The sequence below is a fragment of the Chrysemys picta genome, chromosome 1, assembly GCF_011386835.1.
Source record: "Chrysemys picta bellii isolate R12L10 chromosome 1, ASM1138683v2, whole genome shotgun sequence".
NCBI classification, from domain to species: Eukaryota; Metazoa; Chordata; order Testudines; family Emydidae; genus Chrysemys; species Chrysemys picta.
In genome coordinates, this window is record NC_088791.1 from 16675665 (window position 1) to 16692052 (window position 16388).

Below are 16388 nucleotides of genomic sequence, written 5' to 3' on the forward strand. Positions count from 1 at the left end.
ATTGACAGGCTCCGCTGCGGTGGGATGCTTGTTTCAACGGAGCCTGTCACCCCTCCTGATCGGGACTGTGTGTATGGGAGGTCTATTTGACTTTGTGGCAGGGGGAGGACGGTTACAGATCCCATGCTGTGTGGCTCTGTGATCCTGTCTAAGGACCGGCGCTTAAGATCTGTAACTGCCCTCCCCCGCCACAAAGTCACAGAGCAACCCACCCCCCCCAACATTACATCAAAACAACCTCCCAGACTAACCGGGGCAACTAGTCACTGCATCACTGCACTGTGTATGTGCCCTGCTGCTGTGCCTGCCCCCGACTATGTACCCTGCCAAAGGAGACTGTCCTGTCCAATTTCCAACCCCCTTTCCCCTCCTCCTCCAAAAGAACATGATTGAAACAGTAGTTAACAGAAACGAATTTTTTATTATCAACTACACATGGCATTGGGAGGTGAAACTTGGACGTGGGCTTGTGTCAGGCGGGAAGGAAAGAACTTTTCAAATTTTGGGAAATGAGAGCCTTCTGCTACTAGAGCTCTCTGCAGGGGTGGAGTGAGAGTTAGCAGGGACTCTGCCGCCTCTCCTTCTTTGCACTTTGGGTGAGGTGGGTATGGGACTTGGTGGCGGGGGAGGGCGGTTAGAGATGGACTGCAGCGGGGCTCTGTCCTCCTGCCTCCGTTCCTGCAGAACATCCACAAGGCGCCGGAGTGTGTCCGTTTGCTCCCTCAGTAGTCCAAGCAGCGTTAGAGTCGCCTGCTGGTCTTCCTGCCGCCACCTCTCCTCCCGATCCATGTTGGCTTGGTGCATTCGGGTCAAGTTCTCCCGCCACTGGGTCTGCTGTGCTGCCTGGGCTTGGGAAGAGGCCATAAGCTCAGAGAACATGTCCTCCCGTGTCCTCTTCTTCCTACGCCTAATCCGCGCTAGCCTCTGGGAGTGTGATTCCAGGCTAGGTTGTGAGACAGTCGCAGACGGGGCTGTGGAAATGGGAAAAAGGGAGTGAATTCCTCTGAAAGATAAATGTAGTTGTGAACAAAGAACATAGTCTTTCTCTGTGAACAAGACCATGCACAGCACCTTTCACATGCGCACTCAGCACAAGGTCGAATTCTCGGCCTTCGCATTCTGTGCCTGGGGTCTTGAACAGCACATTTGAGAAGCGAGGCAGCACAACGGAATTTCTGTTGCAGGCAGACATGGTAAGCCGTACACTTGTGGCAGTTTAAAACTTTTATATTACCACTGGCCTCATTTCACATTTAAATCAATGTCAGTCCCTGCTGCCAGCAATCCGGCAAGCGGGAACTCTGCCCCTGTCCCACCCCCTCGCGGCTGTCCCCGGGAATGATCCCTTTCGGCTGCCCCTCTCCCGCCTCCACCGCGTGGCTGCAAACCAGCGGTGACAGTTCTGTAAAGGAACGGGAAAGCAGTCCCAACACTAACATTCCCCTACCTAATTAAAAGCAGGTCACCATGGCCGACATCACCCTGATGAGGATCTCCGAGAGCGACAAAGAGAGAATGCTCCGGGAAAGCCTCCAAAGACCAGGGCCGTATGCCGCCCTGCTGTGCAGAGCAATGATCCCCGAGTACCTGATAATCTCGTGGCGCGGCAACGTGTCGTACTTCGGAGGACCCAATAAGGCCGCTCTCCCCAAGAACCTCATGCAACGGCTTTCAAGTTACCTCCAGGAGAGCTTCATCGAGATGTCCCAGGAGGATTACTGCTCTATCCCCGCACATATAGACCGCATTTTACTGTAGCTGCAGTAGCAGGGAATACACAGTAGAGCGGCTTGTGCAGGACAATCACTGAAAACCGGACATTGCTAGATTTCTTTTCAAAACTTGCACTGCCCCTTACTAAACCGTTAAGCGCCTAGGGCACACTAATCATGAACAACCCATTCTTTTAATTGTTAATATTCCTGTTTTGTTAAAAATAAATGTTTAGATGTTTACAACACTTACTGGCTGATCCTTCACCAGATTCTGTGTCCGGGGTAATGGCTGGGGACGCTTCGTAGGGGATCTCTGTAAGGGTGATGAAGAGATCCTGGCTGTCGGGGAAATCAGCGTTGTGAGAGCTGCCAACTGCCTCGCCCTCCTCATCTCCTTCCTCATCTTCCCCGTCCCCTAACATGTCTGAGGAACCGGCCGTGGACAGTATCCCATCCTCAGAGTCCACGGTCACTGGTGGGGTAGTGGTGGCGGCAGCACCGAGGATGGAATGCAGTGCCTCGTAGAAACGGGATGTCTGGGGATGGGATCCGGAGCGTCCGTTTGCCTCTTTGGTCTTCTGGTAGCCTTGTCTCAGCTCCTTGATTTTCACGCGGCACTGCGTTGCATCCCGGCTGTATCCTCTCTCTGCCATGTCTTTAGAGATCTTCTCGTAGATCTTTGCATTCCTTCTTTTGGATCGCAGCTCGGAAAGCACGGACTCATCGCCCCACACAGCGATGAGATCCAAGACTTCACGATCAGTCCATGCTGGGGCTCTCTTTCTATTCCCAGACTGCACGGCCATCACTGCTGGAGAGCTCTGCATCGTTGCCAGTGCTGCTGTGCTCGCCACGATGTCCAGACAGGAAATGAGATTCAAACTGGCCAGACAGGAAAAGGAATTCAAATTCAAATTTTCCCGGGGCTTTTCCTGTGTGGCTGGTCAGAGCATCCGAGCTCGCACTGCTGTCCAGAGCGTCAACAGAGTGGTGCACTGTGGGATAGCTCCCGGAGCTATTAGCGTCGATTTCCATCCACACCTAGCCTAATTCGACATGGCCATGTCGAATTTAGCGCTACTCCCCTCGTCGGGGAGGAGTACAGAAGTCGAATTAAAGAGACCTCTATGTCGAACTAAATAGCATCGCAGTGTGGACGGGTGCAGGGTTAATTCGATTTAACGGCGCTAACTTCGACATAAACGCCTAGTGTAGACCAGGCCCTAGTCTGACCTCCTGTACATCACAGGACACAGAACCTCACCCCCACTCCGTACTTCAGTAATTCAGCCAGAGATTACAGGCCTATTACAGAAGTCCTCAAATCTTGATTTAAAGACTTCAAGTTACAGAGAATCCACCATTTACTCTAGTTCAAACCAGCAAGTGACCTGTGACCAACGCTGCAGAGGAAGGCAAAAAACTCCAGAGTTTCTGCCAATCTGACCTTGGGGGAATTCCTTCCTGACCCCAAATATGGCAATCCTTTAGACACTGAGCATATGGGCAAGCTCCACCATCCAGACAACTAGGAAAGAATTCTCTATAGTAACTCAGAGGGTACATCTACACTACAGGGGGGAGTCTATTTAAGATATGCAAATTCAGCTACGTGAATAGCGTAGCTGAATTCGACGTATCGCAGCCGACTTACCCCGCTGTGAGGACGGCGGCAAAATCGACTTCTGCGGCTTCCTGTCGACGGCGCTTACGCCCACCTCCGCTGGTGGAGTAAGAGCGTCGATTCGGGGATCGATTGTCGCGTCCCGACGGGACGTGATAAATCGATCCCCGAGAGGTCGATTTCTACCCGCCGATTCAGGCGGGTAGTGTAGACCTAGCCAGAGTGTAGTGTCCCATCTCTGGCTGTTGGAGGTATTTGCCAATAGCAGTCGCGGATTGGTCATATGGCATTGTAAGCAATCTCATCATACCATCCCCTCCATAAACTTATCAAGCTAAGTCTTAAAGTCAGTTAGGTTTTTTGCCCCCATTGTTCCCCTTGGAAGGCTGTTCCAGAACTTCATTCCTCTGAGAGATAGAAACCTTTGTCTAATTTCAAACCTAAACATATTGCTGGCCAATTTATATCCATTTGTTCTTGAGCCAAGACTGGACCTTAACTTAAACAACTCCTCTCCCTCCCTGGTGTTTATCCCTCATATGTATTTAGAGAGCAATCATATCTCGTCTCATCCTTTGGTTAGGCTAAACAAGCCAAGGTCCATAAGTCTTCTCTCATAAGATTCCTCTGATCATGCTAGTAGCCCTTCTTCTGCACCTGTTCCAGTTTGAATTCATCTTTCTTCAACATGAGAGACCAGAATTTTACATAGTATTTCAGATGAGGTATCACCAGTGCCAGGTCCAATCTTACTAATGCTTCCCTATCACTACTGGAAATACCTCACCTGAGGCATCCTAGAATTGCATGAGCCTTTTTCATGGCCACATCACATTGGTGGCTCATAGTCATCCTGTGATAGACCTTGGTGCATTGGTTGTTTTCCTCCTCTGTTGTTTACAACTTAAGTCCCCAACTTATAGCAGAAATGCTTGTTAGTCCCTAAGTGAATGACCTTGCACTATTCACTGTTTCATTTCACCCTATTTCTATTACTCCCGTTTTCAAAGTCATCCAAACCTCCTTATATGATGATCTGGTCCTCTCACTATTGACATTACCTCCCAGCTTTGTTCCCCTGCAGACTTTATTAGTACACTTCCACTTTTTGTGCCAGGTCATAAATTAAAATATAAAATAAGATTTGTCCCAAGACAGATCCTTCACTAGTAACCTCCCTCCAGCCTGGCAGTTCACCTTTCAGCATAACCGATTGTAGACTCCCCATTTCCTTACCCACCTTTCAATTCTCGTATTAATCCCCATCTTCTCCAAGACATGTAGCCCAAAATATTTTCCTGTATAACTTTGTCTTTTAACACTTATAGTTGTGCATTAAATGATTTGAGTCCTTAGAATGTTCCAAAGGACAGAGTTCTCAGCACTTGTCCCAGGGCAGAAGCTTCTGTGTTGATGCCATATACTACTTTAAAATTGTTCCCTTCAGCAGTTCGTATCAAACAGTCCTTCTGCTTTCCCTATTGTTTTGAGGTTAGACTAGATTTCTCTTCCTACCAGGCTTTGTGTGTGTGCTTGAAAATGAGCACCCTCTTAACTTCTTTAATCTCTGCAGAAACTCTTTGGTGGAAATGCAGAATCGTCACGGAGCCAGAGAATCAGTGGATCAAGATCATTCACCTCATCTTGTACAAAGAGGTAAATAGAAGATAATTGTTATGGGATCAAATCCTGGGCCTGGCCCTGCTGTCCCCAGTATAAGCCAGCTTCGCATTGCTGCCAGGCCAGTCAAGAGGCACAATACTGAGCACTCTCAGGACTGTTCTGTCTTAGCCCAGCAGCCTGCAGGGCCTTTTTGTAATTGAAGATGGGCCAGCAATTGCAACTCCCTAGTTACAGTCCACAGGCCTATCAATTTGGCATCTTTTGCCAGCACTAAATTCACATTTTCACAAAAGAGTGAAAATCTAGTTTAACATAGTTTTAATTCTCTTTCTCTGCAGGAACCGATCCTCAGGACTGGCGGCAGCAGCAGAGGAATATTCCAGTACATTCCTGTCCCAAGTGTGGAGAAATTCTACCTGACATGGACACGCTTCAGATCCACGTTATGGACTGTATCATCTGAATGCTGATCTCCAACTCTTCATAAATGGAAATTTTTACCTGCCAAGCAAATGCATCCTTTCCCTCTAGAATAGGACCTGATCCTACTCCCCAGGAAGTTTTACAGGGTTTTTTCCACTGATTTCATTGACAACAGGGCAACACCTTTTTTTTAGCATTTCCATTTGCTTTAGGGAAGAGAGAATTTTCATTTTGTAAAATAAGTTGCTAATTTATGGAACTCCACATATATCTGCTGCTGTGGAATCTTTTAATCATCCTCTAACAACAAGCTCCACTTCTCATAGTTTATGATCACTCAGAGCAGAGAATGATTCACAGTATCTGGCTGAATTAATGCAGTCAAAAGAGAAACAAGATAGATACAGCTGATCAGTTTATACATGAGAGATGAAGTAGTTACAGGCTTAATCAGGAAGCTAACTCATATTTGAGAAGCTTTTAATAAAATGGAATAGTTTTGTATTCATTACACACTTGAAATGAATCCTGCTTTTGCGCTGAATAGCAGTTTTATTGAATTCCCTGTAACCAGGCTAATCTGATGTTAGATTATTGATACTGTAGTTTGTGTACTCTCTGCTTTAACCAGATGTGGGCAAAGTGTAAGATTAAACTGGTTGGGTCTGAAATATGTAGCTGCTGCTATAAAACCGAATGACTTTAATATAGAACAATTCACAGTTTAAAGAAGCTATCTTTACTCCTCTCATTGTAATAAATTCACCTGAACTTGTACAGTAGATCTCAAAATATTTTGCTGGAAACAGGTATGGTGGATGTAACTTAATCATTTAGGAGAGTTCATTGAGTTTCATGTTTACGAGAAAAATAAATCTGTTGCAAAACACAAGAACCAACTTTGCAACTTGTGCATATTTTAGATCTTCATTATATTCTGGATTGGCTTTTCGTCCATATGTATTTCCAATAGGAAACTGTGTTGGGCTATGTCTTTTGATGCTCTCTTTGCTAATATAATACCAAATCTAAAAACTATCACCATCTTCCTTGGGATTGTGGTGGGATTCCAGCTCAGCCCCTCAATCGGCTGCTCTTGTTGAATTACCATTGAAATCTAGAATGCAAAATCTACTGTGACAGCAAAGAAAGAAAGAGAAAGAAAGCCGCAGGATCATACATCAAATAATGTGAAGGACTGCTGGAATGAGGATTGTAATAGGAAAAAAATGGAAATTATATTGAGCTTGATCCTGTACTCATTATTCAGATGAAAGTCCCACTGACTTCAAATGGGATTTCTCCCCAAGTAAGAACTGCAGGATTAGAGCGCTGTCTGGACACCTGATTGAATTGTTAAATCTATTGCTATAAACTACCAGTCCCCGAACTTGGACCATACTTGGTAAATGAGCACCAATGATAAACATGCATGCTATGCAAAAGGAATGTAATTTGTTTGCAAACAATTGATACCCAAAATTCAAAACTATGGGATATGAGAAATTGGCAGAGATGGGAGGCCAAAAGATTGTTGCAAAATCGATGCAGGTACATGGAAAAACTTTGAACACCCCCAATGAGGTCCCCACACCCCATCCTCTTGCTGTTTATGTAAAGGAGGTGTTAATTTATTGCTTGCATTCAGCCGCTATGAATGGCAGATCCCTAGCCCCTATTGGAATGGCTCTGGCTTGTTCATTACATTGTGTGTAGAGCTCTGCGCAGATACAAAATTTGTATCCATATCCAATCCGTGAACATGGTCCAGAGATATAAAGCAGAGATTCACAGATTTGCAGGGCTCTATTTATGTGAATGTTCCAGATATGTGTTGCTTGAAATTGGTGGGTTGCACAAAATCATACTTCCAGCTCCAAACATTAGTAAGACAGGACACTAATGACCTCTCACAGAGATATCTAAATTAAATCTATGCTACAAAATGCAGGTATCATTGATAGTTAATGGGGGCACTGTGCTATTTTTCCAAAGTTATGGGGAAGGGTAATTGTACACATCAGATGTAGACGGTCAGTGTTTTTCATATGTCACTTTATTAATTATTTCTTGGTCTGCGCTTATATTTTTGAGGTTGACCATTATGTAATAATCATAAATATTCCAGTCCATTACTACTCACGTTAGTATTGTGCAGTAGTATTAAAGCTTATGTCCTTGTTAGCTGCTGTCATTAGACTGACTTCACAAGTGCTGAACTTCTATTGCAGTCAGTGGAAGCTGTGAGTACTTGGACCTATGAAAAATCAAGCACACAGGAACATGTACTGCAGTAGGATGACATGCCATCCAGTAGAGAAGGCAGTACTCCTACACAAATGTGAGGAACAATGTGCAAGCGAAGCATTTTTTTTTTATAGCTGATACTTTGCATTTGGTGTACGTTTTCATCAAAGAATCCTCAGGATATGTTACCAACACTGAGGCCAAGTCTACACTACAAAGTTTTTCTGATGCAAGTTACATTGGCATACAGGTGCCATAGTTAGTATATTGCTTGTCATATGCATACTTGGCTCCTTCTGTCTGTGCAGCACTTATTCACCAGAAGTGCATGTGTCGATGCACAATGTGGTGCACCATGGATTGGTATCCCATTGTGCAACTCACCATCGTTCAGCGTGCTGTCTTTTGGGTAGTTTTGGCAATGCGTGGCGGGGCAGAAATGACTTGTACAGTGGTGACTGGAAGCAAGGGGTCTCATAATGTTCTCCATCTCATAATATTATCTCTATCCCATAATTTTCATGCTTATTTTCAATTTCCCACAAACCCATGTGGAACTTGTCACTGTCTACAGTCTCGGATAGGAGTATGGAGACTGCATAGCTCAGCATTATTGTCATAAGTGTTGCAAGCATAGGATGTCCAGTATTTGCAGAGCCTCACCAGGAATCATGGGGAACATGACGATTTCCTAGTAGTCAGTTTGCTGTGGGACATAGAACCAATTCAAGGTTGTAGGTGACATGCTCAGAGCAGCTACAAATGGTGAAGTGCCACTTCTGGGCCCAAGAAATGAGCGTTGATTGATGGGATCACATTGTAATGCAGATTTGGAATGATGAGCAGTAGCCCCAGAACTTTCATATGCACAAAGCCATATTCCCAGATCTATGTGCTGAGATTTCCTCAGCCTTTCAATGCAGGGACACCAAATTGAGAGCTGCACTGACAGTGGAAAAGCGAGTGGCGATCACACTGTGGAAATTTGCAATGCCAGATTGCTACTGGTCAGTGGGAAGTCATTTTGGAGTGGAAAAATCTACTGTGTGGGCAGTTGTCATGCAAGTGTGCAATCATCTCCTGCTACTCAGGACTGTGAGTCTAGGGAATGTGCAGGACATAGTGGATGGCTTTGCAGCTGTAGGGTTCCCAAACTGCAGTGGAGCAATAGACAGCACGCACATCTGCATTTGGCCCCAGACCAATGGAAAGGGCTACTTTTCCATGGCTATGCAAGCGATGATGGATCACTGGTGTGTTGGCTGGTTGAGGACGGTGTATAACACTCACATGTTTAAGAACACAGGGCTCTTTAGAAAACTGCAAGCAGGGACCTTCTTTTGCAACTGGCAGATTATCATTGGCAATGCTGAAATGCCAGTAATGATCCTGGGAGATCTAGCCTACCCCTTACTCGGCTGGTTCATGAAGCCATACACCAGCCACCTCAAAAGCACCAATGAGAGATGCGACTACAGACTCAGCAGGTGCAGAATGACAGTTGAATGTGCTTGTGGTAGATTGAAAGGACGTTGGTGTTGTTTACTCACCTGAATCTCAGTGAGAAAAATATCCCAATGAATATAGCAACAGAGGGTCCTATGGCACCTTAGAGACTAACAGAAGTATTGGGAGCATAAGCTTTCGTGGGTAAGAACCTCACTTCTTCAGATGCAAGACAGGGCTACCCCTCTGATACTTGACACCAATGAATATAGTTGCCTGTTGTGTCCGGTATAATGTTTGTGAAGCAAAGGGGGGAAATTTCCTGCAGGGGTGCAGGTGGAGTGGCTGGCTGTGGTGTTTGAACAGCCACGGACAAGAGCTAGCAGATGTGCTCAATGAGGAGCTATGTGGTTTAGGGAGGCTTTGAAAGTGCACTTTTAACAGAGAACCACAGTAATGTGGTGCACTGTGCTCAAACTGGGGCAGCAGTTTGGGTGCTTGTTAGGAATTATGTGGTGCTTTTTGCACACACTGTCACTAATATATACACAAGTACCTATTAATGTTGGGGGGGGGGGTTGCTATGCATTTATGACAACTGCCATGTTTAGCACTAATCTGATGGACTCTGGGTGTACAAGACTATTACTTTCACTGCCAGCAGGCATTATATACCATGTGTTGTAAACTAAGAAAGATGAATAACTAGCAAAACAGGAGTTTTACTCTGTAACAAAAACAGCATCTAACAAAAAAATTGGAAGGACATAATAGTAAAATTTGGGAACCTTAATAAATAAGGAGAAGGAACACTGATATCTGTTGTAGCTACACATACATCAACAGTAGCTCTCTCAGGTCAGTGTAGGTGACACTGTGGTTGTCCATACTTTCCCCCGGTGTGGAGTGGTAGAGGTAGGTGTGCTTGCCCTGAGGCCATGAGGAATGCTGAGGGGGTGAGTTAGGGAGGCACTACGTTGCAGTTCTCCACAGACTGAATGGGAGTTGAGCCGAGGATGGTTGACCCTGGAGGTCCACAAAAGTCTGCAGTATCTGAGTTTGCTGACGGAGAAGCCCCATTACGTCCTGGTGCATCACCCTCTCCTTTTGCTGTGCCTTTCTACTGTCTGCTCTTTCCTTCTCCATAGTCTTCAATATTCACCCTCCAGGCCCTCTGTTCAAGGTCTGATGCATCACTGGCTTGAAGGATGTCACAGAACATGGCCTCCTGCATTCTCTTTTGTTTCCTTCCTGCTTATGTGCTGGTGTGGAGAGTGCCCCTTCAGCCACAATGGCTGCAGCTACAGATAAAACACACAAAGGTCCCAGTGTCAGGATAGTATGACTGGAAAGAAAAACTGAAGCTTCAGAACTCTCCCCCACACCTTCCCTTGCTCCCCTAAAGTGTTAAACAAGACAAGCTTATTGATGCTTCTGCTTTAGAGTTCCTGATCCTCATTGCCATTCTCAGCTCAGGCCATAGTGAATATGACCCACCAGGGAAACAGGGAATTGCTCGGTTGCACGTATAGGGCAATGACACTGAATACTGGCACCATTGTCCACAGGTGGTGGAGTTAGCTGATACCTCACTCCTGAGAGTAATAAAGGCAGAGAGAGCACAGCTGCTGCTGCCATCCCAAAGCTGCCCGGGCCTATATGCCACTAGCCTGGTTACCTCAATTGTGTCTACCACGTTATTGCAGACACAGGCATGGCAGGGGTGTAATCAGGAAGGCCAAAGCACAATTGGAGTTGCAGCTAGCAAGGGATGTGAAGGGTAACAAGAAGGGTTTCTACAGATACGTTAGCACCAAGAAGAAGGTCAGGGAAAGTGTGGGACCCTTACTGAATGGGGGAGGCAACCTAGTGACAGATGATATGGAAAAAGCTGCAGTACTCAATTCTTTTTTTGCCTCGGTCTTCATAGACAAGGTCAGCTCCCAGACTGCTGCACTGGGCAGCACAGTATGGGGAGGAGGTGACCAGCCCTCAGTGGTGAAAGAACAGGTTAAGGACTATTTATAAAAGCTGGACATGCACAAGTCCCTGGGGCCGGATCTAATGCATCCAAGGGTACTGAGAGAGATGGCTGATGTGATTGCAGAGCCATTGGCCATTATCTTTAAAAACTCGTGACGATCAGGGGAGGTCCAGGACGATTGGAAAAAGACAAATATAGTGCCCCTTTTTAAAAAAGGGAAGAAGGTGAATCCGGGGAACTACAAACTCACCTCAGTCCCTGGAAAAATCATGGAGCAGGTCCTCAAGGAATCCATTTTGAAGCACTTGGAGGAAAGGAAGGTGATCAGGAAAAGTCAACATGGATTCACCAAGGGCAAGTCATGCCTGACCAACCTGACTGCCTTCTATGATGAGATAACTGGCTCTGTGGTTATGGGGAAAGTGGTGGATGTGACATATCTTGACTTTAGCAAAGCTTTTGATATGGTCTCCCACAGTATTCTTGCCAGCAGGTTAAAAAAGTCTGGATTGGATGAATGGACTATAAGGTGGATAGAAAGCTGGCTAGATCGTTACGCTCAATGGGTAGTGATCAACGGCTCGATGTCTAGTTGGTAGACAGTATCAAGCGGAGTGCCCCAAGGGTCAGTCCGGGGGCTGATTTTATTCAACATCTTCATTAATGATCTGGATGATGGGATGGATTGCACCCTCAGCAAGTTCGTGGATGACACTAAACTGGGGGGAGAGGTAGATATGCTGGAGGATAGGGATAGGGTCCAGAGTAACCTAGAAAAATTGGAGGATTGGGCCAAAAGAAATCTGATGAGGTTCAACAAGGACAAGTGCAGAGTCCTGCATTTAGGACGGAAGAATCCCATGCACTGCTACAGGCTGGGGACCAACAGGCTAAGCGGCAGTTCTGCAGAAAAGGACCTAGAGATTGCAGTGGACAAGAAGCTGGATATGAGTCAGCAGTGTGCCCTTGTTGCCAAGAAGGTTAACGGCATATTGGGCTACATTAGTAGGAGCATTGCCAGCAGATTGAGGGAAGTGATTATTTCCCTCTATTCAGCACTGGTGAGGTCATACCTGGAGAATTGTGTCCAGTTTTGGGGCCCCCACTACAGAAAGGATGTGGAAAAATTGGAGAGAGCCCAGCAGAGAGCAACGAAAATTATTAGGGGGCTGAGGCACAAGACTTATGAGGAGAGGCTGAGGGAACTGGGGTTATTTAGTCTGCAGAAGAGAAGAGTGAGGGGGGATTTGATAGCAGTCTTCAACTATCTGAAGGGGAGTTCCAAAGAGGATGGAGCTAGGCTGTTCTCAGTGGTGGCAGATGACAGAATAAGGAGCAATGGTCTCAAGTTGCAATGGGGGAGGTCTAGATTGGATATTAGGAAAAACTATTTAACTAGGAGGGTGGTGAAGCATTGGAATGGGTTACCTAGGGAGGTAGTGGAATCTCCATCCTTAGAGGTTTCTAAGGCCTGGCTTGACAAAGCCCTGGCTGTGACGATTTAGTTGGGATTGGTCCTGCTTTGAGCAGGGGGTTGGACTAGATGACCTCCTGAGGTCTCTTCCAACCCTAATCTTCTATGATTCTGTGATCACTGCCTGTCATGGGAGAATGGCGTACCAGAGGAGGAGAAATAAGGCTGCCATCACTAGAAACTTTCGGGAGAGGATTGCAGTGTACCTCTATGAAAGTTCCATTGAGATCTCTCAGGAGGATTCAAGGGATGTCCTTGTGTACATAAATAAACTGCTTTGCGTGCCCTCCCTCCACCTAACTCTAGACAGAGGGAAATGAAAAGAAAATAACAACTCTACCTCTCTCTGTTGTACCACTACCTCCACTACAAGTAAAATAATGAAAAGTCAAAAAATATGTACAGCTAATTTGCGGTGCCATCCCTGTAATGGAAAATTTATTTACACATTTACATGAGGTTCCTTCCTCTGCATCAGGCTCACCTGTGTTGACTGGCAGGACTGGCTGCATCGCGGTGGAGTTAAAAACATGCCCTGACTTGTGGAACACCTGGATCCCCAGGTCCCTGTCTCCCATACCCCTGCTCCTCGCTGTTCGTGACTTGGGCACCTCATAAGTATCCATGGTGATGTATGGAGCGGTGGTGGGATCTCCACCAGGTATGGCATGCAGTTCATTGTAAAAGTGATATGTCTGCAGCTTGGCACCAGATTGACTGTTGATGTCCCTGGCCTTCTGGTATGTCTGCCACAGTTCCGTGGCTTTCACGCAGCACTGCTGCTGGTCCTTGTTATATTCCTTCACCTGCATCCCTTGAGCAAACTGCTCATCGATGTTGATGTTTCTACACCTGGTTTGGAGCTGTGCCTGCATAGCCTCTGCTCCATGCATGCCCAAGAAATGTAATAATTCCTGTCTACACCAGGCAGAAGTGCAGCTGGAGCATGTAGCTGGCATGATCAGCTGGGCAGTTACGCATAACAACGGAGAGCCGATAGAAGTGTGCTCACCAATCTGGACAACCAGAAAAAGACATTTCAAAAATGTGCAGAGGTTTTAAAGGGAGGGTGGTATCTGGTCTACGTGACCCCTGGGCAGTGAAACTCTCAATTGTGACCAGAGCGGTCAGCGTCAAGCATTGCGGAACAGCCGTTGGAGGGCTGTTAGGGTCAACATGAGTAATGCCGTCTGTGTTTGCGCAGCATCGACCTCTGTACATTGACTGTTGCTCAATGCTGCTTGAGGAGGTGATGTTACTATGTTATCATAATGGGGCACTTACATTTGTCTCCCATCGATGTAAGTGTAGACACATGCACAACTAGGTCAATGCAAAGCAGCTTATGTTGACCTAGCTTTGTAGTGTAGACCAGGCCTAATCGTCACAAACTTTTTAATGATGAATTATTTTGTGTCTGTTTTGCAAATGGGGAAACCCAGGCACTAAGCAATTTAAGTAACGCTTCCAGCTGCATTCAAAAGTCATTACTAGAACACAGGACAAATCCCTTGATTTGGTAGGCAAAGACTATGTTACTCCACTCATATTTCCTCCATAAATTCAGGTTATTCTATTGTTGACCAAAATCTCTCTGAAGGAGATGGTATTTGTAATTGTCAGGCTATGTTCTGCACACTTGCTTAGGAGTAGGAGACCATTTGCGTTCATTTTCCCAATGCCATTTTTTCCAATGACACCTTGCCAGTTGCTGTTATCTTTACCTTCTCTTGCATTGAAATGTCCTAGGATGATTAGCTTGTCACTTTGTGGTGTTGACTTTATGAGAGAGTCAAGATCAGAGTAGAACCGTTCCTTGGCATCATCAGGGTTTGTTAAGGTGGGCACATAAGCACTGACGATGGTAGCAAATCATGACTTATTTAGTGGTAACCGGAGTTTCATGAGTCTTTCGTTAATGCCTATTGGAAAGTCTTCAAGACATTGCAAGAGTTTGGTCTTGATGGCAATTCCCACTCCATGGATTCTATCTTGGTGTGGTTTTTCCCTTCCAAAAGAAGGTGTAACCCCCAGCCAGTTCTGCAATAATGCTCTCGTCTGCCAATTTAGGTGCACTGAGCGCTGCAATGTCAATGTCATAACGGGCTAGCTCTTTTGAAAGCTGTTCTTCTTTCAAATCGAGAGGTATCGTCTTTGTCTATCATAGTCCTGATGTTCCAAGCAGCAATCTTTAGTGCTTTTTTAGTTATATTTGGTTTTCAACCGCGTTGAGGATGATCCACCAGCCGCGGTAAGCTGGCCGGATTTAATTTGGGCAGGCAATGTTTGAGGCACCTTTTCTAGCCCCTGCCCTTACAAAGGGAGGGTAGTGCAATCCTAAAGAGGGCTGCTCTGTCACCTGGGGTGTTGCAGAGCTTCTCTGCTGCCCTTGGATCAGGGATGGGCAACCAATGTCCCAGGCTGCCTGCGTGCAGACTTGTGGCTACGACTGCCAGGAATCATCTTCACCTGTTGTTTTGCCACTCCCCCTTTGCCACAGGACTTTTGAAGAGAGATGTGTATGAATGATGTGTGCGTGAAGTTGATTGAAATGGGCGAGTCGTTGCACTGGGACAATCCCGTTCTCTCGGCTGCTGAAGCTTGGCCCAGTGGCACAAAGGCTGTTACAACTGGAGGCTTCTTTAGCTTCAGTGGCTAGCCATGACTTCTGTAATGCCCCATCATGCCTTTCACCTTCCACAATGCGTTGCTGCACTGCTTTTCAAGCTGTTGGACCAAGATATGGTCTCTTCCGCCTTGGCTACCAGATCAGTCTTCGTATGCTTGGCAGAGCAATCCCTAAATCACCGTCAGTTTCCACACTTCCGGTTACCCTCACCGGGTTTAGCCCACCTGCCGAGGCAGTTTACCGGGGTGTGGCCGTTGTCGCATACTTACAGCTACTTGGCGCCACAGGTGAGAGCTGGGTGTACAGTGAGGACCAGAGAGGAAAAGAACCACTCAAGGAGTGCGGCAGTTCGAATCACTCAAAGGTACTTCCTCTCCCATACACCCCATTCTGTTCCTTACTGTAGTTTCTACCAGTTTGTCCGATACTGAAGTCAGGATCACTGGCCTGTAATTGCTGGGATCCCCCCTGGAGCCCTTTTTAAAAATTGGCATCACATTAGCTATCCTCCAGTCATTTCATAGAATCATAGAATATCAGGATTGGAAGGGACTTCAGGAGGTCATCTAGTCCAACCCCCTGCTCAAAGCAGGACCAATTCCCAATTAAATCATCCAAGCCAGGGCTTTGTCAAGCCGGGCCTTAAAAACCTCCAAGGAAGGCGATTCCACCACCTCCCTAGGTAACGCATTCCAGTGCTTCACCACCCTCCTAGTGAAATAGTGTTTCCTAATATCCAACCTAGACCTCCCCCACTGCAACTTGAGACCATTGCCCCTTGTTCTGTCATCTGCCACCACTGAGAACAGCCGAGCTCCATCCTCTTTGGAACCCCCCTTCAGGTAGTTGAAAGCAGCTATCAAATCCCCCCTCATTCTTCTCTTCTGGAGACTAAACAATCCCAGTTCCCTCAGCCTCTCCTCATAAGTCATGTGCTCCAGTCATTTGGTACAGAAGCTGTACCAGAAGTTCCTTTAGAACTCTTGGGTGAATACCATTTGGTCCTGGTGACTTATTACTGTTTAATGTATCAATTTGTTCCAAAACCTCCTTTAATGACACCTTAATCTGCCTCAATCTGAACTGCAGTGGTGGTTCTTCTGACGGACTGAAAGGTGGAAGTTTGGTGACATAATCTGAACTACCATTTTTGCCACAATATATTGCTTTTGAGGAAAATGTTGAAATAAACACACACACAAGTGAGAAAGTGAAATATGTGG

The 16388-nt window shown here is 46.2% G+C and overlaps 2 protein-coding genes across 8 annotated transcripts in view; one reads left to right on the top strand and one right to left on the bottom strand.

Moving 5' to 3' along the window:
- Positions 1 to 6277, top strand: part of OPTN (optineurin) — a 40400-nt gene extending 34123 nt beyond the window's left edge. For all 7 annotated transcript variants that reach the window (XM_065553275.1, XM_065553304.1, XM_065553295.1 and 4 more), the window contains 2 exons: positions 4913 to 4995; positions 5301 to 6277. In XM_065553275.1, the coding sequence (XP_065409347.1) occupies positions 4913 to 4995; positions 5301 to 5425 (208 nt within the window). In that variant the 3' untranslated portion in view covers positions 5426 to 6277. The remainder of the gene's footprint in view (positions 1 to 4912; positions 4996 to 5300) is intronic.
- On the bottom strand, positions 402 to 2684 carry LOC135972872 (uncharacterized). Its single transcript, XM_065553335.1, has 2 exons — positions 1966 to 2684; positions 402 to 971 (listed from the first exon to the last, which is right to left on the bottom strand). The coding sequence occupies exons 1-2, from the start codon at positions 2540 to 2542 to the stop codon at positions 496 to 498; spliced, it is 1053 nt and encodes a 350-aa protein (XP_065409407.1). The 5' UTR covers positions 2543 to 2684; the 3' UTR covers positions 402 to 495.
- Positions 6278 to 16388: the final 10111 nt, after the last annotated feature.